Here is a 27,493-nt window from a genome sequence, read left to right on the forward strand (position 1 = left end):
ATAAGAGATATGAGAGGAACAATGATCATCCTTAAGCATCCCATTCCTGTTGCAAACGGTTCTCTGAGACCAGCTAAAATTCTTCTGTGCAGTTGCATTGTTGCGTTTCGTTGGGATTTAGGCTCCTCAGCCAATCACCAGCTGTCTGAATTCCTACTACTGGCAGGCAGAGTGTTATAATGTACAGGAAAAGGTTGCACTGGGTTTATAATACAAGAAAAATGAGAGTGTCATTGTATAACGGACTGCAGCACAATAATCATTTCATCTCTTTTATCGTGTGTTTATCATCTTTGGAAGCCAGAATCAAAATTGAAGATTCAATTTGATTAATCATGCAGCTTGAGGGCTAACGTGGACATAATGTTTAGTATTTCTGGTTGAAACAGCTCTGCGACAGAAGTAGACCGTAGGTTACACTGAGTAAAGGTTTCTTTATGTCAGGTAATGCTTGGTGTTAGAGGATGATGACACTTCAGATTTTGTGATTTCATATTAAGTTACTTACTACGGAGTCCCTCTGATGACATGGTAAAAAAATAAATAAATTGTGGCCACGATATAGCTATAACGTGCACACGAAATACTACTACGTTCCCACGAAATACTAGTTAGTTCGAACGAAATGCTGCTTTGTTCCCACGAAGTAGGTACAACATGTGCTCGAAATACTAATTTATGGCCACGAAATAGGTATAACGTGCCCACGAAATACTAACTAATACTATTAATATCATTCCTGGACAGCTGGGTAAGCAAATCGAGCGCACCCTCTCTACAACCTGCAATAATATGTGTACAGGCCGTACCTACGTGATGTTCCTAAAATGAGTGTCTTTTCTTAGCTGTTCTAGTCCATATCTTGTTATCCCGCATTTAGGAAGTTATTTATTTAGGCCTATGTTTGATATTTTGTTGCAACAGGTAGCCTATCTGCTGATGTGTCACCTGATTTACAAACTTTTTATCCTCATCCTGTTACTACACCTTGTTTTGTTGTGCTAATATGTAGCCGTAAACTCATTTGTGTCTGTAGGAGCTGCAGCCCTGCACACATATCAGGACACTTTTCAAGAACAGCTGAGGGGTGGAGGCATACTACTAAGCGAGGTATGTTGAGCATAAAACCGGAGTTTTCTGTGTCACGAAGGCGCCTCTGTGTTAAGTTCTGATCACTGACAGGCTACTGGTTCCCTTGGCAACGTATACAGAGAGCGCTACCGTAACTGCACGGCTTCGTCCGGTAGCATCGTTAAACGCTGCGGTTCATATAGCCTATCTATTCCCTCAGCTGAGAGTCTGACACACATGATGCTACTTTCAGAAGAGATGATCAGTGAAAAAGGCACTTCTTAAGACGATTTCAAGCTGAAACTCTGAGCAGAATGTGGTCCGACCAGGTTTGGTCTGCAGCATAAGTTAGCATGGTGATCTAGTCAGGTTAAAACAGAGACACAGAAAACTCCGATTTTATGTTCAACATACCTCGCTTTCACTCATTTTAGGAACATCACGTAGGTACAGCCCGTACACATATTATTGCAGGTTGTAGAGAGAGTGCGCTCGATTTGCTTACCCAGCTGTCCAGGAATGATATTAATAGTATTAGTTAGTCTTTCATGGGCATGTTATACCTATGTCGTGGCCACAAATTAGTATTTCGAGCGCACGTTGTACCTACTTCGTGGGAACGAAGTAGCATTTTGTTAGAACGAATTAGTATTTCGTGGGAACGTAGTAGTATTTCGTAGGAACAAAGTAGTATTTCGTGTGCACGTTATAGCTATATCGTGGCCGCAATCTATTTATTTTTTTTACCATGTCATCAGAGGGGCTCCGTAACTTACATTTAAAGTGACACAACTGCAGATAGCAATCCTCATCATAATGAATGGTAGATTTTTATTTATAATCAATCTATAGTCATAATCATGCATGATACAGATTGACACTATTTGGTTGTAGAACTGATCGTACCATAAAGACAAAACAACACATTTTCATTTGTTGTGGTTACAAACTGTCAATACATTCAAAGAGGACAGTATTGATGGGCTCCTGCCCAAATGTTCAGCTGGTTTATTCCTCTCGCCCACATTGTTTCTACGAGGAAGCAGCGTTCTACTGGTTTACACCTGAAACTGAGCTTCACTTTGAAGTTTGTTTAGAAAGTAGACAGGGCAGAAACACAACCTGTTCCACATTTACACACTCTGACAGTCACAACAGCGAGCCGTGAGGGCGAGGGAGGAGGGGAGGTTGTGTTTGTGTTTGTGTGCTGCGCTGCCTGAATGTGTGCAAACAGGACTCGTAGCATGTGCACGTAGCCAAAGTGCACATCAACATGCAGCCTCCATCCAGCAGCACGCCCCACTGAGCAGATGCAGTGTGAGTGTGTGAGCAGGGCTGGAAGCAAAGAGCATAAACAGCAGCGACACACGGCCTCCAATGCGTCGTCTGATGTGATTGCAGTGATAAAGACAGGCGAGAGCGGCCTCACCGTCTTCAGGCTGCTCACCAAGGACAACCGGTGGAAGTGGGTCCAGGCCAACGCCAGACTGGTCTACAAGAATGGCAAGCCGGACTACATCATCGCCACCCAAAGGCCTTTGGTGTGAGTGCTGCTCCATTGCAGTGTGACTCTTGAGTTTTACTTCATTTATCTGTTAATTTCTTCTCTGTAACATGTTTGTCCACAGGGAAGAGGAAGGAGGGGAACACCTGAGGAAGCGATCTATGCATCATCCCTTTACCTTTGCCACCGGAGAGGCTCTTCTTTACCAGACCAGCTACCCACTGCATGGTTTCCCTGATTCCTTCCAGGGCAAAGCCAAAGGCAGCAAGTCCAAGAAGGGCAAAGTGGACAAGAGCTCCTCAGACGAACTGGACCCAAAGTCCCTGCTGGGAGCGCTGATGAGCCAGGATGAGTCCGTGTACGTCAGCCAGCCAGACACGGAGCCTAAGATGTCCTACCACAGCAGCCTTTTTAGCGAGCAGCAAAGCAAGACTGATGGCTTTGGAGGCCTGTTAGGTGGCGACAGCTGGCATTTTGCATCTAACGGGGAGGCGGGCAGGTGTAACGGTAAAACGTCCAGTTTTGATCCACTCCTGGCCACCCTGGACTCTCTGTCTCTGGACGGAGGGGAAACATGCTCCAACAGTGAGCTCTTCAGCGCTCTGGAGAACCTGGGCCTGAATGCCGAGGATCTGGAGCTGCTGCTGCTGGATGAGAGGATGATCCAAGTGGAGCTGGACCCCAACCACATCCCAACACTCAGTGACCTCCTCACCAACAACGAAATCCTCTCTTACATCCACGACTCTCTGGAGAGTGGGACCGAAGCTGAGGAACAAGGAAGTGGATTTGGATCTTCAGGCCAACCATCAAACCCAGATTCAGCCCAAAGTGTCTCCCAGCAGGTGTCTTTGACTCCTCCTGTCCTTCCAGCTTCTCCCAGCGGCAGGCAGCCCATCGTCCAGCTGTCTCAACAGATGCAGCAGCACATCGGTTCGGCTCAAACGGGACAGATTCAGGCTGAAACAGTGAGCTCAAACAACCCTACTGGGATTCCGAACAGTCACTGGATGGTAACGACTGAGAACCACCACCACCCCATCAGCCATCAACACTCTCAGACTGCACTGGAAACCACGCAGCTGAACGGAGAACACAAACACCTCGACTCACTTCTGGAGTCCGGTCAGCAGTGGCAGCTCCAGCAGGACCAGCATTCTGTCCACCTCCAGTCCCATCAGCAGGTCAACGGCGAGAGCACCTTCCAGAATCAGCTCAGACCGATGACAAACGGATCTTACATCCATACTGGACACACGGCTTTTCCACCAAACGTGGAGGTCGGCCACACAGATTACAGTCTCTCCAACACACCACACACAGATGGTACGGTGCTGAACTGCCTGAGCGTACAGGACTACCAGGGTTTGGTGGCCACCACGCAGCCCGACCAGCTGCAGGGTCCCCAGAAACACCAGCAGCAGCAGCAGCACATGTTGCAGCAGACTCAGGTTCCTCCATCTTGTTTGCCCCAGTGTCCCGCCCAGAGCTCTGCGCTGGAGCTAGAGCAGTTACTGGCTCTGTCGCAGCCGCAGCACAACCTGCCATCTTTAGAGGCCTACAGCATGTTCAGCGCCACGCAGGACTCCACCCACAGCAAGGTGAGAGACCAGGGAAGTGGGTGTAGCATCACGTAAATAGGCCGAATAGCAGGACACACTAGTGGGGTGTTTTTTCTGAATCACAAAGGTGGTCTGTTTACGGAGTTCTTTTGAGTTTAAGGTCCATTTTTTGGATTCTTTATTATAAGGAGTTCAGAAGCCGTATTTGCACAAGAACAGGATTACCAGGGAACCTAATCTGCACTCAGTTTTTATTGACAGCCTCCAGAATTATTGAAGCAGAAAGAGGCAGAAGAAAGGTGTAGAGAAAACTAAAGTAAAGCAGCCGAAACCACAGAATTAATGACTCATCTGAAACTAATCTTATCATGAGACCTCTGCTTAAAAAATGTGGTAAGTACAAATTTCTATAGGTCTTAAAGTGATAATAGTCTTATAACAAATAACAGTAACTACAATTTCAGTGTACTTTCTGTTCCTTTTCAAACATATTTCATCCCTCTATCCATCAGAACCTGCTTATTTATATAATCTTGACATTGCAGAGTTTAATTCAGGGTGGCAGTGCTTTGTGGAGGTGTCACAAGTTTCATTAAATGCAGATGCTGGGGGATAATTTTCTTCCATTAAAACCCCCACATTGTAGCAGTCCCATGAAAACAAGGCTCCTTGGCTTTGGGTAGGTGAGTAATCCTTTCCCCTCCCTCAGCAGTTGTCCTGAAAATGAATCCCTCTCAGAGAGTCTGTCTCGTGTCGGCCCTGCTCTGTCTTCATTCTCAGCGTCTCAAAAGGACTAAAGCTGCCAGCTCTCCTCAGAACTGTTTGGTCTGGGAGCCAAACTCTTGACTCGAGTTCATTGACGAGGCCTGAAGTCGGCGTTGCCCTCAAATATCAGCGAACATCAACAATCGCAGAGCTGCAGGATCCACATCCCCAGCTCTTCAGCCCTGTGCTGCTTCTCTTTCACTGTCATGGAAATTGATTTTTTTTTTCGAGTCAACACACAAAGGCCCCCGGCTTTCATGGAGCTCAGTCTAAACTGTGATGATGCGACCAGACAAGCCATGTAAATAAGACAAGGAGGAGATGGGTCGGCACAACGCAGCCCGAGAACAGAGTCAGCGTGAGGGAAGTTCTGTGGGAGGCCGGTTTTATTGGTGCTGAGTGTTTTTAGTTTAGCTAAATTATACTCAGATATTCAGGAAATAGCTTCCTACCAAACCAACTACCTCTGCTGAATTTGCACAAATCTAAATGCATATTGAGTGGATTTTTGATTTTAGCGTTTATTCCGTCTTTTTACGGCATAGTTAACACAAGATAAAGGTTTAACTAAAGATTATGATTCATCAGTTTATTTTAATGTAGAGCAGAAACATTATTTAAACCAGAGTTCCATTCTTACGTATCAGCGTAAGTCAGTTTTCGCCTTAAGTCGTAACTCCGGCGAAAATGTGGACAAAAATTCCGTACATCATGATGTTCAATCAGTTCTTTGAAAAGTCATGAATACCAGTGACTTTCATGCATGTATGAGTCATTTTACAAGAAGATAACAGAATATGTTGCTCTGTTTTTACAACTTGAGCATTTCATTATGTCTAATTTCACTTCCATAGAGATAGCTTAGCTTTTTTTCGAGGCACTGCCATCAGAACAGTCATAATGAAGGGCAAAAAGTTAGTGAATGTAGCACAATCCAAGGTGGTGTGCAACCGGCAAATGTAAACAAAGCTGTCTGATAGTGCCGCGTGACGACGTATTCCTCCGCTGTGCTCGCCAACTAGTTCCACGTAACTAGTTTCCACAAAGCGCCATACGTCATAAATCGAGGACCAGTTCTGACGTAACGACGAAACGCCGTAACTCGAGGACGTCGTAAACCGAGGACCCCCTGTATCTGCAACTGTCCTTTTTTGGATTCTAGCATCCCAAATGTGAATATTTTAACCTTCTGTTGACTAAACATAACTGGGAGAAACCAGTAAAATGTGATGAGTCACTCTGAACTAAATGAATCATTGAGAAAATAACGTGCAGACATATGAATATGGAAAATATCTGTGCCCAATTAAATGTCAGCTGAAGTAGCTGATACTGACAGTGAAAGAAAAAAATCTGAAATGTTTGTTTTATGAACCATTGTACAAAAGTAATTGTTTCCTATTGGACGGCTTGATCCAAAACTCACATCCCATTAACGTCATTTGGTTTGCCTAATGAGGCTGTATAATGTTCAGGGGGAAGCAGGGATTTGTCTTTAAAGTCCAACTGCATCTTTTTCCACTAATGACAGAGCAGCGAGGCCTGGAGAATGTCTTTCCAAAAACGCTAATCAGTCAGAGTACAAAGAGGAGCGTAGTTGGAGGTCTGGAGAAATTCCCATCGTAAAACATAACAAGGTAATGAGACCTCGCCAATCAGCGCTGCCAAAGTCAAGTTTGAAGCAGGATTTAAACCAGGAATGTCTCAAAGAGGAGCTCTGGTTTGTGGACCAAGTCTATGTTAAATTAGCAAAATAAACATGCAACATGAAACTTGTGTGTCGTGAAAGATCAGCCGAACCTCCTCGCTTCCGTCTTTGGACTCTCCGCCATCATTTTCTGTGTTATTGTTTAGCGTTCTGTTTCTCCAAGCATGAAGAGCATCGCTGGTGTTTAGGGTAACAAACAAACTCGGGGGCGACAACAAGGGAGATACAATGAGATATGAGTAAATGGGCCGGAGAGAGCACAGCACAGCAAAGCGGCGGCAGCGAGCAAGAGTACAATAATGAATAGAATAAGGCCGGGATGGTCCGCGGTCGGCCCCAGAGATGGACGACCCCAGCAGGCATCCATTCATCCCCGCCCCATTCAGCCTCCACTGTTATTCTTCAGGGTCAGTGGCTGTCGCTGAAAGAAAAATACTGGCAGGCTGGCCAGTCAAGCATGAGCGGTGCTGACCTACAATTTGTCTGTCATCATTACCTAATGCTGTGAACGCAGGGTGGAAGAGGGGGCAGCGAGGACAGAAGCAGCTCTACTGTACTTAGATTTAATCAACGTTTCTTTATGTGAAGATCATATACGTTCAGATAGATGTATATGAAGCACTGGAGCTATATTTATCTGATGCTCTCTGACAGTTAAACACATTCAGTGGATTACGAGCAGCTTTAAAATGGAGGAGGAAGTTCTGAATAATAAAAAAAACAGTTATCCTGCAGTACAATATACATGTTTTTCCAGCAAAGAGGTTTTACCCAGTGCTGAAGGATGACAAAAACTGATGATAAAGATCCAAATGTAACTAGTTTTGTTAATTAGACCTTCATTTAATCACTCATAATAGACATATTTGTTGATAAAATGGCAAGAAATAGCAGGAAAATGCAAAGATACTTTTCTCATATAACCAAGAAACTCACAATACATTAGATTGATGTCACTTTCTCTATGAATTCATCTGTTCATTATTTTCTTGGTAAACTAAATAATGATTTCATCTATAATTTGTCAGATATCCATAACCCAAGGTGGCGTATTCAGTGTGTTATTTTTTCCAGCCACCAGTCAAGCACACATAGACATTTTTCAGTATTCTTTGTGATTTTTTTCTGCTGATTATGAAATGTTGTTACAGTTCTATGCAAAAATTTCCCACATAAAAGCATAAACAGTGGACTAAAATGATGAATACATACACATACTGACATGGAAAGAACTAATGAGGAAAAAAATACAAGAAGTAGCAGAAGAGAGCCTTAAAGCGGCAGCAGAGATGCTAACATTGAGCTGCAAATTAAGTAAATAACATCAAAAAATCCTCGTCTTTTTAAGTCTTTGGATATTTAATACATTGACTAAACACCGGACTGCACTTTTACTTTTAAATTATGATGTTGGAGGTCGCTCTAAGTTGATTTATGAACACAGGGAGGGCCGCCAGTTTCAATGGGAGGGACTCACATGCACACAGCCGAACCGACTACTAAAATACTGAACAGAAAAGCTCAGATTATAACCCATAATCAACTTGACAGTCGTAGTCGATCCAAAGAATCTGTGATAATACACAGATAATGATACAGAAAGCTTCCCTAACAAGATATAAGACTGAGAACATGAGAAACCAACACCGAGTGGATGTTGTTTCTGTCGGCATTTAAACGCAGGAACGCTTATTTCTCATCGGTTCTTTAAGTCAGCGGTCTCCAACCTTTTTTTGCACCATGGACCGGATTCAAGCAAGACAATTTTATACAGACAAACAAGAAAAGCACTCAGAGAGCGCAGTGCTCCACCAAGACTGCTTAGTCATTGTATCGTTTCAGAATAAAAAATTACCTTGGCGTGAGCACAGATTTTAGATTTAGATTTTAGCTGGCAAAGTCCGCAGTTACAAGGAAAAACTGAGCTACCGGTACATGTTTTTTTTTTATATTTTAGGGCTTCTTGTCGTGTTAAAAAGCGGAAAGACTTCACTCCCTTCTGCATCACATTCGGAAATTGCCCTGTTGGTTTAAAATTGGTTTAGGCTGAGGTGTCTTCTCTCCTCTGTAAGTTGTTGGTAAACAGGTGACAAACCTCTTAATCTGTTTAGACTGACTGAAGGGGATTACAGGCATCACAACAGGAAGCTCCTCCCTCCTTCCTCTTCGCTCTAGCTCCTTCGTTTCCTCCTCTAGGACTTCAGGTCAGCCCACCAAACATCTGCTGCTTACCGCCTGACCCGACCTGCTTCATGTGATTAAGGTCAGCGGTGACTCCATAACTGCAGTGCTTATAGCGACCAGCGCGAGAAACGTGTGGTTCACAGCCTGAAATCTCACTTCAGCGCAGTCTGAACCAGCTCATGTTTATTGTCTTTAAGTAGCGGGCTTATTGGTTGATAACTGGATTAGTTTGGTTTGAGTTTTGTCCAAAAACAACCATCACTCAAGTCTTTTAAAGCCTGTTTTTGCTGATATAAGAGGCAAAAGTGTAATGCGACCTGGAATACTGCATTCATGGTACATCTGGCAATTATGATTCATTCACTGAATAACATGGTGAGCGGGTAGCTGCAGAATAAAGCAATCCTTCTTCTTAAAGTAAGAAACATTTTTACATTTTTGGAATCTTGTGTGTGAGCTCTGTGGGAACACAACAGCCATGAAGAAGTAAAGAGAACTTCTGTACACTGTGGCGCAACTATAATGCCATAAATTAAAAAAATGACACGGAAATTTGAATTTCTTGATTATTACTTTTTTGCCCACAGATGTAACCAATACTGTTTAATAAAGTGTCTACCTACTATATATATATTGCTATTTTACATTTTTAGAACCTTTTTAGACTAATATTTTAGCCTCTACAGTAGATGTTTTTCCCAATGCAATCCCAATTCATTGCTTAAGTGCTTTTTAGTTTCCTCTTTGTCTCTGCAATTCATTTCCATACTTGTCTGCTCTCTGAAGTTTTGCTTTTCACAACATCGGGTCTTCATTTTGGTGAGTTTTTTTCAACAAGGCGTTTAGAATTCAGAGATTTTGATGAATTGTTACGAGTTTTAAGCTTAAGTTTAGTTAATTTTCCCAATCAAGTCACACGTCACACATGGTGGGTTCAAGGGCTGTTGGAAAGTTTTTTATTTTAGTTCAGGTTAGTTCCACATTCAGTCCAGTTTGATCTGCAGTGGACTGGTAAAATCACAGCATGATAACCTATAAATAACCACAACTCCACATTTTCACCTTGTTTTAATGCAGAGAAGTTCATTTTGAAAATGTTCACATTGAATTATCTTTTTACAAAGCGCTATGAACAAGCTGAAATTTCTTAAGAAAAATAAGTTCAGTTTCAACAATATTAAGCCTCAGTTGATCATTTACAATTTCCAGATCACAGTTTATCTACAAAGACACAAAACATTTAGGCACAGAAATCTGGAACTGAACAAAAAAAAGACAAAAACGAGAGAAAATATTACAAAAAAAGGAGACACAAAATGACAAATGAACAATTTTACAGTTTTCACTTAATGATCACAACATCTGGTCATGTTGTAGAAGTTATTTTAAATTTATAGTTTTACGTATTTTAAATTTGCACTTAATTTCTCTGTAATTTCTACACTTTACAAAGTCAGCCACATGTTTGACGCCGCTGTTCTAAATGTTTAGAGGATTTCACCACACTTTGTTACTCAGTCTGTGTTTTACATATTTGAAATGAGTTGTAGTGCTACAGGATCCTCTCGTCTTGGTTTTTATTGGTGCTTTTATACTTTATTCATGAGCTGAAATTATTGCTAAAGCGAAACAGAAACTGTGACAAGGAATCAGACGAGGACTGTGCTCATCTTGTGACCACGCTGTTTTGTTTTTCAGCTGGAGAACGGCTGCCTCCTCAGTGCCGCCAACGCAGCGTACGTCAGGACGTGTCTGATGCCCAACGGGAACGGAGTGACGACGGGCGACATTCCTGTTTCGTGCCCCGACGGACTCCCTCCACTGCAGGACCCCCAGAAATCTGGATTTTTCCTCTGACTGGACGAAGGCAAAGTGTCAGTGGAGGCTAGAAGAGAAGGTACAGGAGAGAAAAAAAGAAAGAGGAACAACTAAACCTTCTCCAAACGTGATTTTTTTTTAATGGAATTATTGAGTGGTGATAAGGAAGAGAGAAAATTCAAACCCTTTTTCAGAGCATTTTTTATTTTTTGCACTCGGACGTCTTATCTGTGCTACTCAGAAACACCCTAAAAATGTGTACGATGAAGAAGATGTCACACTGTGTTAGAATATTCGTGCTCTCACTGAAAGTTTCCATGTGTGGGTCAAATTCCTGCTCTTGACTGTCGGTCAGGTGTTTGCTTGGAACGTAAACTCGACTGGATCGTCGCTCTCAAGCCAAAACTCACCACTTTCTGATCTGTAAATACACAATTAGTAGAGACGACACAGTTACACTCAACCGCAGTACGACAAGACAAAGCAAAATGCTGTGGAGATTTTAGCGTGATTTCAAACCGCATCCTTCACATTGATGCTGACCATTTTTCAACCACATCATACCTTTTAAGATCCATTTAGTCCTGCAGCAGCTGTTGGTTTAAGTTCACTCCAGTTGGAAAATGTCTTAAACTATCACTGAATGAGGTCATGTACTCTACTGTTCAGACGTCACCCAGACAAATTCATGTCTACCATTAAACTCACACTTTTATCCATGTGCTAACATAGCTGCACAAGTTTTCTAACCATCAATGAGCCTTTCAACACCATTAGCTAACACAATGTAGCATTAGAACACAGGAGTGATGGTTGCTGGAAATGTTCCTCTGTACCCCTATGGAGATATTCCATTAAGAATCAGCCGTTTCCAGCTAGAATAGTCATTTACCACATTAACAATGTCTAGACTGGATTTCTGAGTCATTTAATGTGAACTTCATTCAAAAGAACTGCTTTTCATTGAAAATAAGGACCATTTTCTAAGAAACTTTTGAACAGTAGTGTGTCCTGACCAGGCTTCAGAAGTATGGATTAATAGTGGATTAATCCAGTTGATTTAGCGCTTTTGTGCTCATGAAAGTAACACCGTGGATTGTCCGACCTCAGGGCTCCACAAAGACTACAACCTCAGTCAGTTAAGGCGTAGCACAAAGGTGGTTTAAAGCTTTCTTTGTCCACTCACATTTTCTGCTTCAGATTCTGTTTTCACAAAAAGGAGGAGTTTCAAACACCATGTGACTCTTCTTCTGCAGTAAACAAATCGTTCGTGTGCAGCTGCTTCGGTCAACAGGTTGTTTTAATGGAGAACAACGAGGAATATAGAATGTATGATGGTAGAACGCTGCTGCTGAAAATAATGCAAGACAGGAATGCTGCAAGAAAACTTAAACATGTGTTAATCAATCAAAGCAGCTGTACATTACACTAAGCGTCATATATTTAAACACGATATTATACTGAAGTGCATATAGTCTGACTTTGTCCTACAATGCAGGAAATCACTTTAATTTGTAGCCAAATCAAAGTTAAACTGAAGTTACTGATCGGATATTCTGTGTAATAAATACCAATAGAATAATCAGCATTCGGTCAGCTGCAGTAAACGAAACAAACTTCTGATTTCTGCATCACCAACTAAATACATGAGGTTTCCGTTGCGTACAGTTCCAGTACTGTAACTGCACGTCTTCATTCAGTGGCTTCAGTGGTATGAAGCTCAACATGTTTGCAGATAAAACATTTTCCCCCAGCTGAGAATCTGTATCACTCATAAATGATCGTCAGGAAAGGATTTGGTTAAAGGGTTACGCTTCTTACAGCCGATTTAAATCTTCTCCACATCATCCGTTACCATGGAGATCTCGCCGGTTAAAAGCGTTTGTGATACTAAAAACTCTGACTTTGAGCTCAGCATCCCTGCTAACCCACTAATCTGTCTTTGTGGTCCAGGACTCTGGACACTACAACTAGATTTTAATGTAATTTTCATTTTTGTCCACTCTCTTTAGTGAACTTAAATCAGTGGCTGCTGAAAAAATTCAAGGTGTGCTCATAAAAGGTCCACAGCGATGTGACAGGAAATGGGTGGGGATTTAAATCGTCCCACGAGCCAGTCACGTGGAAGAAAGCTACCTGAACAAGCTGCTTCCATTAGCGTGGTAACTGCTCAACGTGCTGCTGGCATTCGAATGTGATCGCTTTGAAGCGGAGAGGGAATATTTCCGAGAAGACATTTATACTTACAGCCATGAGATTTGGATTCTTGGATCGAAAAACACCAACAGATTATTTAAATGTCAGTGTTTGTTTGTCGCTTAGGTGTAGGTTAACTGTAGGACTCGTAGATTCGTCCCGGTGCTTTACGTGTCGACAACTAAGCATTTCATTCCTGAGGTTCATATTGTTCCAGTGAGATTTAACAAGCAGAGGAATCAAAGGACGAGCATCGGAAAGGTTCTTATTTATTGCTGCTGCCACAGGAAAACCACGTTGCCTCTGTGGCCGCGGCATCACAATGTTTATCCTAATGCTGCATTTTAGCCTGCTTGAGGTTTACAATGATGTTGTGCACTTACACGTACGTTGCAATCAGACCGGATCTGATTGGTCCGTCGGTGAAATCACACATCAAAAAGCATTTTAGTTTCCTGACCGGAGACAGTGTGAAAATCTCCCATTAATGCCTTGTCTGGGCGGCCTCGGCCAGTCAGACTCCCACTTACTTTATCCTGCAGTCGTGTCGTGTGGGAAACACTGAGCGCACTTACACGAACACGGTAATCCATTAAGGACCTAATTGTAAATAATTGATTAGAACTGAAGGCGAGGGAGAGGAAGTGCATGGAAGTTATTCTTAAGTTTTGTTTTCCTGTAATAACAAAGCAGATATTCTACGACTGAGGAAATATTTGCCCTGAAGTGTGTGTGTGAGGGACGGCAGATTTGTTATTTTTATTTCTACATTTGGCTATTCTGTGCATGTGTGGAAAACAAGTTAAAGTGGATTTTTTTAGCATCAGAGCCAGAAATTCCAACATGTAGGATTTGGCACAGTTTCTTTATTGTGTTTGAAATTCTGGTGTCAAAGAAAACTGTGAGCTCTGAGGTGTTTAAGTCCATGAGGAGGCTTTCTTTTTAGTCTGCCAAGGAATGCAGCAGAGGTATATGACGATCAGCGTTGGTTTGTCCGTCTGTTTGTCTGTCTGTCAGCAACATTACTCAAAAATGGACCAACGGATCTGGATGAAATCTTCAGGGAAGGTCGGAAATGGCACAAGGACCAAGTGATTAGATTTTGGCAGTGATGCGGCTTATATCCACAGGTTTGTTAAAAAGTTCTGCATCATTGTGAGATAGCATCACGGCGTCACTGTAACTACATGTGATTGTGATCGCACTACAAATCGACTGCTCGTTTAAAGATTTCATCGGTCGGACATCATGTGTCGTTTCTTGTCTTGTTGATGTCAGAACAAAGATGTCAGACTTTCCCCACATGACTAAAGCTCTTTTCAGACATGAGATAACTTTGCTGCTTCGTCAATCTGTTAAAGTTAACTTATGATTTCCTAAACACTGAAAATCTCCTTCTTCTTTACAAACAATAAAATAAAAACAGCCGTGATGAAGCTGCTTTGTAACAAATGATTGAACCGGCCCATCCAGTCTGGTAATTATAAGCAATTAATGAATTATAACTCTCCCTAATTCATATGGATACTGTGGAAGGTATGTAAGACTCTTAAAAACAACCGGGGGCAACAGACTAAATACACATCCTCCCAGAATCTGGTTTATTATTGTCATTACTTGGGCCTTATTAATTTAAACTGTTACAGACGCTCATCGTCAGAAGTTCCACTTTTATGGACATTTCATCAAGCAGCAAACTGTGATTGTTTTTTGGGAACAATTTTGGAGCTTTACTTTGTAGAAATAACCTTCTTGAAATGACTTCAATTGCATGAAGTTTAGAAATAAGCAGAAATGAATGCAGGTCTGAACAGAGCTTTGAAACACCAGAATCCTCCTCTTTGTTGATCGTCAGAGACACACTGTGACCGAGCGTCCATGCTGCTCCTGCAACTGTAATGCAGCTGTCCTCCAGACAGTCTGCTGTCTTTGCTGTTTCCGTTTGATGTGACACCGACAAACTATTCACCCGACAGAACAAAACTAATCGTACATGAAAGCTCACAGCAGGCAGACAAACTGGAACAGATGCAGCTTCTTTACTGGAAATAATAATGTGTTTCAGTGACATGCTCGGTGCTTGTAAATCCCCAAATCCAGCAGACGCTCTGTTATTTGTCTTCTTTCATTCTCATAAGATGCAAAACATGAGATTAGAAATAGTTCTTTAGTAAGGGTGAGTTGTTTACCTTGCTGTCGTGTTTCGACTGCATCTGCGGTCTTCCTCGAAGCGTCATCTGACGGTTTAAGTAACTTGTGCGTTGGTTTTTTCCAGTTGGTTTACCGTGGTTCTGGTCCTCTCTCTGATGAGGGCCTTTGTCGCCTTGCTGATGATGTCTGCTGCGTTTGTGGTTGGGATGGGGCTCTTGATGTTGAGACTTGTCGGTGTTATATCTCGTCTTTGCATCAATGGCGTGCTCCTTTCTTTTCCAAAAGGTCCACACAATCTTTCCTAAATCTTCCACGTAGTAGATTGATTATGCTCATGTTGTTGTTTTCTTATACATGCCCTGTCCAAAAAAAAAATTAAGTCACCACCTGGATGTAACTAAGCAAATAGGTATGAGCCTTCCATTGGACAATTACTACAGTGATGAATATGTCTATTCAACCCGAGCTGATGCAGTGAGGAGCTTCTCATCTCTTAAACAACCATGTCAGAAGACATATCCTGTGGTAGGGCTGGGCAATATGGCCAAAAAATAAAATCTCGATTTTTTTTTTTAGTCATCTTAGACAATTACGATTTTAAGCGATTTTTGTTGTTTTTTTTGCGGTCTGTTTGCTATGGCTAGTGCTAGCTCCCGTAGCTTCAAGAACTTTTCCCATTCTTTAGGATGCCTCTGCCGGAGGTGCTGAAAGAGGTTAGTTGTGCTGCTACTCTTCGTTTTCACAGTACTTTTGCAAACCTTACACATGACTGTCGTTTGCTCTGTGTCAGTCTTGTCAAAGCCGAACCACTTCCATACAATCGATGTAACATGAGGCCCTTTTCTCGCGACCAACTCTTCGTCTGCTGTTCTGGCCGCCATGACGGGGGTGTGAGTGTTTTGGCGGAAGGAGATGAGAGGTGGAAGCAAACGCCAGTGCACAAGTCGTGAAAGGCAGAAGAAGAATCTGTATTGTTATATATTTAAGCTCACCTCGAGTTTACGATTTGGCAAATTTTCAAATTGTCAGGTTTTAAAAAGGCAAATTAATCGAATTAATTCGATTTATCGCCCAGCCCTATCCTGTGGTCATGGAAAGGATGGTAATCTGTTTCAGAAGGGTCAAATTATTGGCCTGCATCAAGCAAAGAAAAGAACTAAGGAGATTTTTGAAACTACTAAAATCAGGTTAAGAACCATCCAACGCACTATTAAAACCTGGAAGGATAGTGGAGAACCATTATCTTAGAGGAACAAATGTGGTCAGAACAAACTCTTAGATGATCGTAGGAAATCAACAGTAGAACTCACGGCTATGTTTAGCAGTGAAAGTAAGAACATTTCCATATGCACAACGCAAAGGAAACTCAAAGGATTGGGACTGAACAGCTGTAGCTCTAAGAAAACCACGGATCAGTGAGGCTAATCAGAAACAAAAGGATTCATTTTGCTAGGTAGCATGAATATTGAACTCTGGGGCGGTGGAAGAAGATCATGTGGTGTGATGAGTCCAGATTTACCCTGTTCCAAAGTGATGGGGGCATCAGGGTAAGAAGCGAGGCAGATGAAGTGATGAAGTCATCATGTCTTGTGTCTACCAGCCTGTGGGGGTTAGAGTTATGATCTGGGGTTGATCAGGTTCAGCAACGTTATGTTCCCAAAGAATGAGGTCAGCTGATACCTGAAGATACTGAATGAGCAGGTCTTTACATCAGTGGAGTTTTGTAAGTTTATTGAGGAGTCGGTCGAGGCTCTGCTGTAGCTATCTTTCACTTGATCTTTTCAAACACCGACATAGTCCGAGAGGCTCCTTTTAACTTCGACTGAACTTCAGGTGAAGACCACAAGCATTAGGTTGCCTCCTCAGACCACTGTTGCTTGGATTTGGCGTCCATATTTATTTATTTTCTAAACAGTAACACTAAACACTCCTACTACTCGCTCTGCTGTTTAAAAATGTTTCCGCCGTTTATTGTTGGTCACCGTTACCCCGCCCCTAGCCTCTGACATACTCGGTTCTTAACTCTGGCCCAGCAACGGCTGCGTTTACTAAGTTTTTGGAGCATGGAGCCAGTGCTTAGGTGGGAGAAACACAAAGAACTGGTGCTCAGTCAGGCTCTGGCTCTGAACTAGCACTGGAACCAGCTTGGTGGAAAAGGGGCCACAGAGTCCAGATCTCGGCTCCACTGAGAATCTTTAGGATGTTCTGGAGAAGACTTTGCTCAGCTGTCCAACTCTCCCATCATCAGTATAAGATATTGACAGAATACTAATGCAACTCTGGACAGAAATAAATGCTGTGACATTGCAGAAGCTTATCGAAATGATGCCACGGCGAATGTTAATAAAGGTGAGTCTTTCAGTTTGCTCGACTACGTCTGAGTGTCATCTGACGTGCTGACATCGGTGCACTTTGTCGCCAAAAATGAAAGCGACAAAATGAACATAATCAATCTACCGGCAAAGCATGAGCTCTGTGTGAACATGAACTGAAACTGTTTATAGGTGACTGCTGGCATCATCTGAATTAAATGCAACAAGACCTCCGATTTGAAATGAGGTTTTGATCACTGAAAACCCATATTTAAGGCGATAACAAGTCATGCTTTGTGTGATTTTAGCCTCGTATAAAGTTAAATATATATATTAGCTCGGCTCTGATATGATATTTAAAAGACTCGGAGGGTAAAAGAAGCAAGAGGGCACAGCATTTAGCATTTAGCACCGATTCAAGAACCAAATGAGACACGTGTGAGCCACGGTGTCCACAGTCGCTCCGTCGTTGAATGTCTTGTGTAAAACTGTAAAGGCGTTTGAAATACGAAGTTTTTATTTCACTACAGAACAAAGGTGCTTAAAAGTGATTTTTCCGATGTTCGTGACGACTGTCGTCACCACGGGCGAAATGCATTTACAGATTTGCCTCGTTTGTTTTTCTTTTTGTAAACTGACTCTTCTTATATATAAAAAAACAGATTCAATGAGATCAAATGCTGTATGAAAAGAGAAAAAGATTTCATAGTGTTTCTTTAAAAACAGACAAAAAAAAGAATGGCTGTTTGTGTGTAAATATATCTATATAATGTGTTTTTAATGGCGTATTTTAAAATCACTGCTCTTACAAACTCTTTCTCCAGCACTGAAAGTAGTCTTGTAGAAAAAAAAGCATTTTATGACTCCATGTTGTATGAATATTGTCCCCAAGAGTTGTGTGTTTTATCTTCATGTCATGTTTAAAGACGGTTTGTCACTTTAGTGCAAAACAGTGCGGTGCCATAACGGTAAGCCCAGACTTACTATGAGATACAGTGTGACGAAAACACAACATTTTAGATGAAAAGAAAGAACTTTTATCTTTAAAATCCACTTTTTCCACAGGTTTTTTTGTCATCAACCATTTCAACCTCTGAAACCAAACTCTCCGTTTTGTTTGTTTGTTTTCTTTTTTAAAGGCACACAGACTTTATTTTGCTACTTTTATCACTGAAGGTTGTAGTCGTATGTCAACAAGATTTTTTAAAAAAATGCAGTTTGTCTCTGAGCCGTGTGTTGAAATGTGCTCTTGGATCCTGGAGAATAAAGGATTTCGTGCAATCACACCGAGCCTCCGTTTGACTTGTCGTTAACACCGCCTCCTGTCTTTGCAGAGCCTGTGGTTCCTCACCTGCCCACCAGGTGTCACTGTAGCTCCTCCTCACCTTCCCCCATCAGCCTCCAGACAGTACAGGTAGTCAGCCAGGGAGAGTTAGGTAAGAAATGCAGTAGAATTAAGGATGAAAATGTGAAATTAAGGGAATGGACGTCTATGACAAACCCCACCCAAAAAAAATCACTAAATCAGCTGGAAAAGTATTCTATATGTCATTCTTTTTCTGTCTTTTCCCTGTATAATCATTAATTTAGTTGTCAGCTGATGTTTTACTATTATGTCTTAACATCAATATCATGATTTATTAGTATCGACTATGGCTGGGACTTTAATCAATTTATTTATTACAGAAAAAATACACTGATAAAAACAATAATGCACGTAATCGCACCTTTCTCAGTTCCCTAATTTGAACACTCCAGCCCAGTAGGTGGCGCTAATGAACCTACCTAAGGTCTGGTTTCTAGCTGTGCAGAAGATGTACAGGACGCATCATGATGGCAGCGCATAAGAAAGTTTGGTGAACAGGGAAGGAAAACGAGACCGCATTGAGTTTGCTGGATGGAAAGCTTTCTTTTAAAAATCTTCCTCATGTCAGCTTGGATAAAAGCGTGGTTGTGTGCAAATTGTGGAACAAAGAGTTTTCTGATCACTGCAGCACTTAAAGCCGACGGCATCACCTCAGTGCAAAACATGTAGCTGTTAGCACCAGAGCTAACGTTAGCTACTACAGTCCTGCTAACGGCTAACAGCTAATGGTGTAGCCATCCCATAATAGACCACTTTTCAAGACATTGGAAGTGCTTGAGTTTCCAAGAAGTCTTAAAATGTTGAATATAATTACACTTAGTTTGCAGTAATCTGTGAATGTAGCAGACAGGGGAAAAATGCAGATAAATAGAAATGAAACTTCAGCGTTTGTGTCTCTCACTGACTTTTAAGAACTTAATTATAAACTTTTAGTTTATAAAAACAAAATATTTTTTTTAAAAAGTATATTCCCAAAAAAAATAACCATTATTCTGAATTTCCTAAAAAATTATCTTGAATTTCCTTTCAGGGATAAATGACGTTCTTGTATGACATTGTATCAAAATGAGACCATTTATCAGACCCAGAAACTATGAAAACATGATGAATTTGTGGATTTTCTGCTTTCTGAAGATCTTCAACTACTTATACTGATGTTATGTTCCATACAGTGTTAAATACAAACTAAATCACTGCTTTCTACATGCCCCATCTTAAAATTTTCTACATTTTCAGTCATAAAACACGTACATGTCTGTTCATTGATTCATCTGTCAACCAAACTTTATTTGAATTGGGAAACTTATTGTGTCAAATATTGCTAAAATGCAGTTAACCGTGATTATTTAATTCCAAAGCCTCTAAATAATTTGATTTATTTTTTGAAATGCATCCCACCACCAGTATTAACACAACATTGGTTCATGGGTTTTATTTGAACATTTTAAGCAAAAATAAAGGCATTTAGGCGTCAAACACTGAATTTCCTGCAGCCATTTTTGAGGGAAATGTACGATTGTGACGATTTAAAATGACTTTGCTTTCAAAAATTTATTCTCTCAGATTTTCTGCCTTTTGTTTGGCAGCCTATGTAAATGTGCAGCTTTTTTCAAATCAATGAGGAATTATTTGTTTTCATTCAATTAGAAACCTCTAGATTTTAGTAACTCTGGTGTCTTTTAGTAGGTTTTCTGTGCATTTCTGTGGTTTTGGGGTTGTTTTATTTGGAACCATGTAAAGGTCAGTCGTTATTGAAACAGACTTATAACGAGAATTCAACATATTTTGGCCTGAACTTAAAGAGTCGTCCCTGTTGGAGACGCTGATGCATCTATAAGGAATATTTGTAGAAGACAAATGCAAATGCGCCGTCTTTAGTTTGATATTACAGTGATGCAACTGCATTTATTAATGTTTTTTGACAGTTTTTAATTCTAATATTTTGAACAATTTCCCATTACTTAACAGCAGTTCCCTGTTTAGTAAAATTACAAGAAATATTTTAGTGAAATTACCAAAATATTACTGACATGCTGAAAAAAATAACAGGCCAAAACTGTAAATAATGTCAACATCCATACAATTAATCTGTAATTAAATACAGATATTTGTCATTAAAGATTGAAAAACTTTGCTATTTAACTGTGTGAGAACATAAAATGACAGTTTTAATGGAGTTGAATCAGCTGAAAGTATTATTTTACAGATATTTGCTTTTATTTTTACAGTTTTCTTCTCTTTTAGGTTCTTGAAGATGTTTCTCAAAACATCTTTACGGACCTAAAAGTGAAGTCCAGTCGGTTTTTAATTGTGGTTTCGGAGTTGGGTGTAAAAATCAGGTCTCCAAGTGTATTTATCTGGGATCAAAACCAGTAGCAGCTCACCAAAATGTCAACAGAAAGCACCAGACAACATAAACAGAGACAAATAAACCGCTCAAACCTGAAAAAAGCACCTTACAGTCCGTGTTTCTGTCAGGTTTGTACCGAAAAATAAGAGCTGCTCTGCTTTACTAAACCTCAGAGACGTTAAACACTGAAGTGACGCACGCCACCGGCAACCTGAGGAGGCTTTTAGCTGCTGAACCGTCCGTTCCCACCCCTCCTTTTTTACGCTTTTTGCACCAGTGGATGTGTGAACTCACTCCGGCCGAAAGCAAACAAACACACAGTGACACCAGAGGCGATCCGCTGGGGACGAACAGCCGGATGTCGCAGGAGAAAACACCGAACTGAAGCTTCTTCACCCACATTTGGTTCATTATTTCACCATTTTAGCTCGCGTTCTTGCACATTCTGGCCTTGTTTTATGCATCAAAACAATTTGGGGCAGATTCTCAGCAAATGTGGACAAAAACCCAACGAGAAAACAAAGACGAGGCCCATGCAGCCTGCTCTCCGAGTGTAGAACGCTGTCTGCTGCCGACCCTGCATCTTTAATGAGCCAGAATCATTTATGAGAGTTTTCTTTCTCCCGCAGCCTTCAGCCGGTTAACTTTGCCTGCTTGTGACGTGATCAATCATCCAAGCAAGATGTTGTGTGTCCCACTTTAGCTTCCTCGGGCCGCCTCGTCACTCGGGCCGCCGCCACAGCGAGCTCCGCCGGGAGAACTGCAGCCTCGCCAAGACCAGGAAGCAGCAGCCCACAGCAAACGCATCGCCGCTGTGTCGGTCAGTGAGATAATTCACAGCATTACCAGCCGTCCTGGGTGCCGCTAGGAGGACAACTCAGCGTCTGTGTTGATAGAATGGAGCCAGAACATGATGTTTGTGCAGAAAGCAGAATTAAAAGCAACTGAGATTTCCAACCTCAGTGGACTGAGCTTAGATATTTTTAAAAACTAGTCCATCGAATAATAATCTTTAAATCACAGTGAGACAGATTCTGTCAAAAATGTGTAGCACAGCCATGTTTTTATAAAATTATGAGACCAATTTGAAGAAAACTTCTCAACTGGGCTTGTTTTTTGAGCAAATTAACTCGACTTTGCAGCGTCAAAGTAGAAAGAAAACTTGTGTCCATCTATGAGAGAAAAACATGAAATCTTCAGGAATCTGCATAATAAGGATTGTTGTAATTATTATTTTATGTGCGTTAATATCAGCCGTGTTTCACGTTGTCTGGAGATAAACAGCTGCTCAGGTATTGAAGCGAATTTTTGCTCGTAAATATCCAGTATTTTTAAATCCCACTGAAACAGATTCTGTCAAAAAATCTGAAACACAGCCATGTTTTTATAAAACTGTGAAGCTATTTTGAAGAAAACTTCCCAAATGTTGCAAAAAAATAGAAAAAAAAAACGCTTTGCGGGGTCAAAGGAGAAACAAAACACAACATTTTTGTCCACCTGATGGAAATGGAGAAAAACAGGGAGAAATATTCAGTCATGGACATAATCAGGAATGTTGTTGTTATTATTATTTCATGTCGACTAATACGAGCCGCGTTTCATGTTGTCTGGAGATTAAGAAAACAAACAGCTGCTCACTTATTGAAGGTACATTTTGCCATGTGCACATCAATTCAGATTTTAAAAAACTCAAAAATGTCTAACAGCCATGTTTTTATAAAATTGTGTAGCTGAATCAATTAATATTTGAAGAAGTTACAAAAAAATTATTATCCAACCAGAAGAACGTGGTTTGGTTAAAACCTCACCAGATGTGCAAATGAACAGAGGAAATCTGACTCTTAATCTGAATATCTACTTAGTATTGAGATGCAGCTGTGGTTTTAGACATCAAAACTCTTCATCTAAATTATCTTTCAGCACTAAAACGTAGAGAGTAATGTTTGACTTCTTTTAAATCTGCAAATCTCCACATTTTAACCAACCTCACACTGTTGCGTATTTAAATCTGAAAAACGACAACGCTCTCCCACTTTCTGTATTTGCACCGAGCTGCTGTTACCGTCGGACATGTAGCGCCTCGATCGGGACTTCCTGCACAGAAAGGATATGAAATATTTAAGGGCCATCTATAAGCACTCAGGCCTGTTCCCTGATGGAGGATGTGGACAGTGTGCTGCTTCTGAGAGCTGCTGACCTGCTTTCATCGACCTGTTCAATATACGCAGCGTCTTCTTTTTAGCCTACGTTACCCACAGTGCCTTGCACCGAGCCAGGAATGAGCAGAGCTGGATCCAGGTGTCTGATGAGTCCCAATCATGTGCTGATTGATAGATTTCCGTCCTCCTCGGTTGTTTTTCCTGCTTCCTCCTCCTCATCATGCAGAGCTGCAGCAGTAACCTCCATCTCTCTCCACCCGTCGGCCTGTCGATGTGCATTAGCTCCACCCCAGCACACAGATACTCCTGCACCGCCTCCCCTCCTGCATCAAGGTAAAACACTGCCGCTCGATGAATAATGGACACCGGCTTTATTTGTGGCAGCACTTCACGGTGACTCCGAGTGTTATACACACAATAAAACAGAGAGAAATAAAGGAGCAAGAGTCGAGGTCCAGAGGGGAAGTTAATGAAAAGTTTGGCCTTTAGCGTGGAAATAAACTCCCTGATTAATTTGACGATGCCGAGCGTCTCTGAGTGACACAGAAATGTCCAGACGGCCGAGCAGAGCGCCGTGTAAGCTGTCATGAAGGTTTAAACAGAGAGCTAATGCTCGGTGTTAACTGGCAGCGAGGCTTTTAGGGAGGAAATACCCCACATCAGTGTAACCCAGATCTGAGCTGCGACTCCCTGCAGGCTGCTGCAGCTCGCAGACAGCTTTGATTAAACACACACTCCACTCAATAACATCTGAAGGAGACGTTTCCTCCTTTAAATAACTCAGAAGGTGCAGCTCTGGAGGAGGAGGCTTCATATTTAGCTTGTTAGCATGTTTAGACAGTTAGCACGTGCCAAATGTACACAGAACGCCACTGGATTTTATGACACGACGTCGTATTCTTGTGGAATGAAAAGACACAGACATGATGGAGAACAACCAAAACACTGTGGGACACACTGTGAGGTCGAGCAAGTGAACCCAAAGTCGTCAAACAAAGCCAGCAGTGTGAGCTGCTTGTGTGGCGTTGTCATGCTTACGCAAATCAGTTTGAAGAGAGAATGGTTTTAATCTGGGCTGCGGACGGCAAAGGCCTTCATTCACACTATAACGAACAAGTCTTTCGCCTTTTACTAAAGACTTCTGTGGAGAGTGACTCCAACGAGTTTATCCTATTTTTGGCAGGCTTTGCCTTCTGGCAGAGCCATTTGTAATTTCTACCATGAGGACATATTTTCTACATAGTGAAAATTGAGTTACATCAGGCCATAGGAACGGAACTCCAACGTAGGTCGATTTTCGCCCTAAGTTGGAACTCCAGCGAAAGTGTAAAAGAAGCCGTTACGTGCATCACGATATCAGTTCTTTGCAAATGTCATGAATACCGATGACTTTCATGCATGTATGAGTCATTTTACAAGAAGATAACAGAATATGTTGCACTGTTTTTACAACTTGATCTATTTGATCACGCTTGGGAGCCATAATGAAGGGCAAAAAGTTAGCCAAAAAAGTAGCACAGTCCAAGATGGCGTACAACCAGTGACTGTAAACAAAGCCAATCCATGCATCAGTGTTGATCAGTTCTTCGGAAAAGTCACGAATACCAATGACTTTCATGCATGTTTGAGTCATTTTACAAGAAGATATTAGAATATGTTGAACTGCTTCTACAACTTAAGCATTTTGTTATATATAATTTCACTTCCATGGAGATGGTTTTCCTTTTCTTTGAAGCATCAGAAGAGTCTGACTTACGCTTGGCAGCCATGATGAAAAGTTAGTGAATGTAGCACAGTTGAAGATGGCGTACAACAGCCGAATGTAAACAAAGCTGTCTTATAGCGCTGTGTGATGATGTATTTGTCCACTCCACTCATCGAATATTTCCATTTAAACAGTTCCGCTGTAACGATGGAACGCCGTAGGTCAAGGACGTCATAAACCGAGGACCCCCAGTATTATGGTAACTGTGTTTTATTGTTCACCACTTCTGGAGTTCCCAAGTGTAGATTTTTTTATTTTAAAGCAAATTCTGCTATGTTTACGCCCACCGTCCGCTCTACACAACGGTTCTATGAGCCCTAACATGGAGCCTTTTGAGAGTTGTAGCGCAGACAGGCAGAAATGGAGACTTTTGAAAAGATAACGCACTTTCGCTTTCTAAATGGTTTAACCGTCGCTACGGGTCATTTCATGAAAACAAGTATCAGGCTTGACTCTTCTTCTTTTCCTTTCGGCTTTTCCCTTCAGGGGTCGCCACAGCGAATCAATTGCCTCCATCTAACCCTGTCTTCTGTATCCTCTTCTCTCACACCACCTACGAACACACCTTCCTCCCCTCCTTCTTCGACCAACAGTCGTCCATTTTCCACCGGCACCCTGAAGGTCGTAACCCGGGCCTCGACCGATCCAGGATGGAAGTCATACATTTGATTCTCATGTTTGATTTGGCCAGAGTTTTACTTCGGATGCCCTTCCTGACACAACCCTCTGTATTTATCCAGGTTTGGGACCGACACAATAAGACACTGGCTTGTGTCCCCTTGTGGCTACATTAAGTATCAGGCTTGACTACCAGTGATTAGTTAGGCTCCGAAAATCAATGGTGCAAGGAACCTCTTGAAACTCATGGGTTTATTGTTATTTTTCGTCATTTTTCTGTAGCATTTAAAATTGGAATTTTGAGGACCTATAAATAATTAAAAATGTGTAAAAATTTTCGCACACAGCAGGACTGGCGAAAAATGGGACATTTTAGGGGAATTGCGCACAAGTTTTCCAAAATAGCTCAATAGCGCCACCAGGAAAGTTTCAACCATGAACTACGGCCAGTACATGTCACCTACAGCTATGAATTTGGTACACATATGTAACTCGTCAAGACGCACAAAAGTGTTACTGACAACCAACCCTTAAAAAAAACAACAGGAAGTCGGCCATTTTGAATTATGTGACATATCTTGTTAGTTTTCAAAAACAGGGTAACCTCAACATTTAGAAAGTTTGTTTGAAATAATGGATGCAACTTGTTTGTTTGGAAAGTGTTATTCTTAGTTATATGTTAAATAATAGCCCAGTTTTGTAAAAATGACACAAAAATTTGTGCATTTTAACATGATTTTGTTCCAGTATTTGTCCTCCGTGGACCTTGTTGAAGAAAATCGGCCTTTAAAGTCTTTAAATACAACTTTTAAGAGGTAATTTGGTGTTGAATTAGTCTTGCTCTGATATAGCAATACATGAGGGATAAAACTTTCGATTTTACTTCAGTGTAAGGCTGAGTTTACATCACGCCGGGGCGAAGTTGGAACAAGGAAACACTTGTTGTTGAATGTTACAGTTTATTTTAGATCCAAACCAACTATTCCCAGGGATGCCCCTCATCCTGGAGTAAATGTTGATGTTTTACTGGCTCATTTTAGCCCACTGTCCCCTACATATATATTCTATATTCTACAACCACAGCAGCACTGCTCAGATCTTCTCTGGATTAAAAAATGAGCGTCACGTCCGTCACACCAGCGGCTGAGCTTTCAGTCTGTTTACTAAAAACCTGCTGCAGCTGAAGTCGACATAGTGAGCTAAAAGGTCACGAAACCTCCAGAGGATGTGTGTTACCATGTGTGTGTTTGTGTTTATGTGTGTGTGTGGCTCTGCGGTCGACTGTCCTGACCTTTACCGAGTGTCGGCGTTCGACCTTCAGGCTTCGACCTCAGTGTGACGTTCAGCTCGAACCACGGCCGAGCTTCTGTGCTGATGAGACGTTTGACAGACGGTTTGCTGCACCAAACTGTGACCGCAAACATTTTCAGTTTTATAAAACAAAATTAAAAATAAAACACAGCTGGGGCGACGTAGATAAGAAACAAAACTTGTAACCCCAGGGGCTTTTTAAAATCAAACAAATTCGTAAAATACAGACATAAATCAAATAATATTTAAAGAAACCACAAATAAACCCCACAATCATTCAACAAGAAGAACCATGTTTGGTTAAAACCTCACTAGATGTGCATATGAATGGAGGAAATATGACTTTTATTCTGAAAATCCATTTAGTGTCACTTCTTACCTGTATTTAAATTTCAAAATCTGATTATGTAGCACTTCTAAACTCAAAGTCAAGGCCAAATATGACCTCTATGGATAAGTTTAAGTAACTAAACTACTTGGTGAGGTAGTTTTTGAGATGCAGCTGTGACTTTAGACATTGAAATTCTTCATCTAGTTTATCTTTCAGCACTAACACATTTCTTTCAAATCTTCAAATGACAACATTTTAACCAACCTCACGCTGACTGTGTTCGCTGCACCAAACTGTAAGCTCAAACATTTTCAGTTTTCTA

At 41.4% G+C, this 27,493-nt stretch overlaps 1 protein-coding gene and 1 non-coding gene across 2 annotated transcripts in view; both read left to right on the forward strand.

The window, feature by feature from the left end:
* The window catches only part of ahr1b (aryl hydrocarbon receptor 1b), a 60,219-nt gene extending 41,662 nt beyond the window's left edge, over positions 1 to 18,557 (forward strand). Inside the window, exons 9-11 of the mRNA XM_051942291.1 lie at positions 2,473 to 2,614; positions 2,700 to 4,176; positions 10,493 to 18,557. Of these exons, the coding sequence (XP_051798251.1) occupies positions 2,473 to 2,614; positions 2,700 to 4,176; positions 10,493 to 10,651 (1,778 nt within the window). The 3' untranslated portion in view covers positions 10,652 to 18,557. The remainder of the gene's footprint in view (positions 1 to 2,472; positions 2,615 to 2,699; positions 4,177 to 10,492) is intronic.
* A 5,678-nt stretch (positions 18,558 to 24,235) lies between these two features.
* LOC127532222 (U5 spliceosomal RNA) lies at positions 24,236 to 24,348 on the forward strand. Its single transcript, XR_007939621.1, has one exon. It is a non-coding gene; the product is annotated as a U5 spliceosomal RNA (small nuclear RNA).
* The last annotated feature ends 3,145 nt before the right edge of the window (positions 24,349 to 27,493 follow it).

This window comes from Acanthochromis polyacanthus, chromosome 22 (assembly GCF_021347895.1).
Source record: "Acanthochromis polyacanthus isolate Apoly-LR-REF ecotype Palm Island chromosome 22, KAUST_Apoly_ChrSc, whole genome shotgun sequence".
Classification (NCBI taxonomy): domain Eukaryota; kingdom Metazoa; phylum Chordata; class Actinopteri; family Pomacentridae; genus Acanthochromis; species Acanthochromis polyacanthus.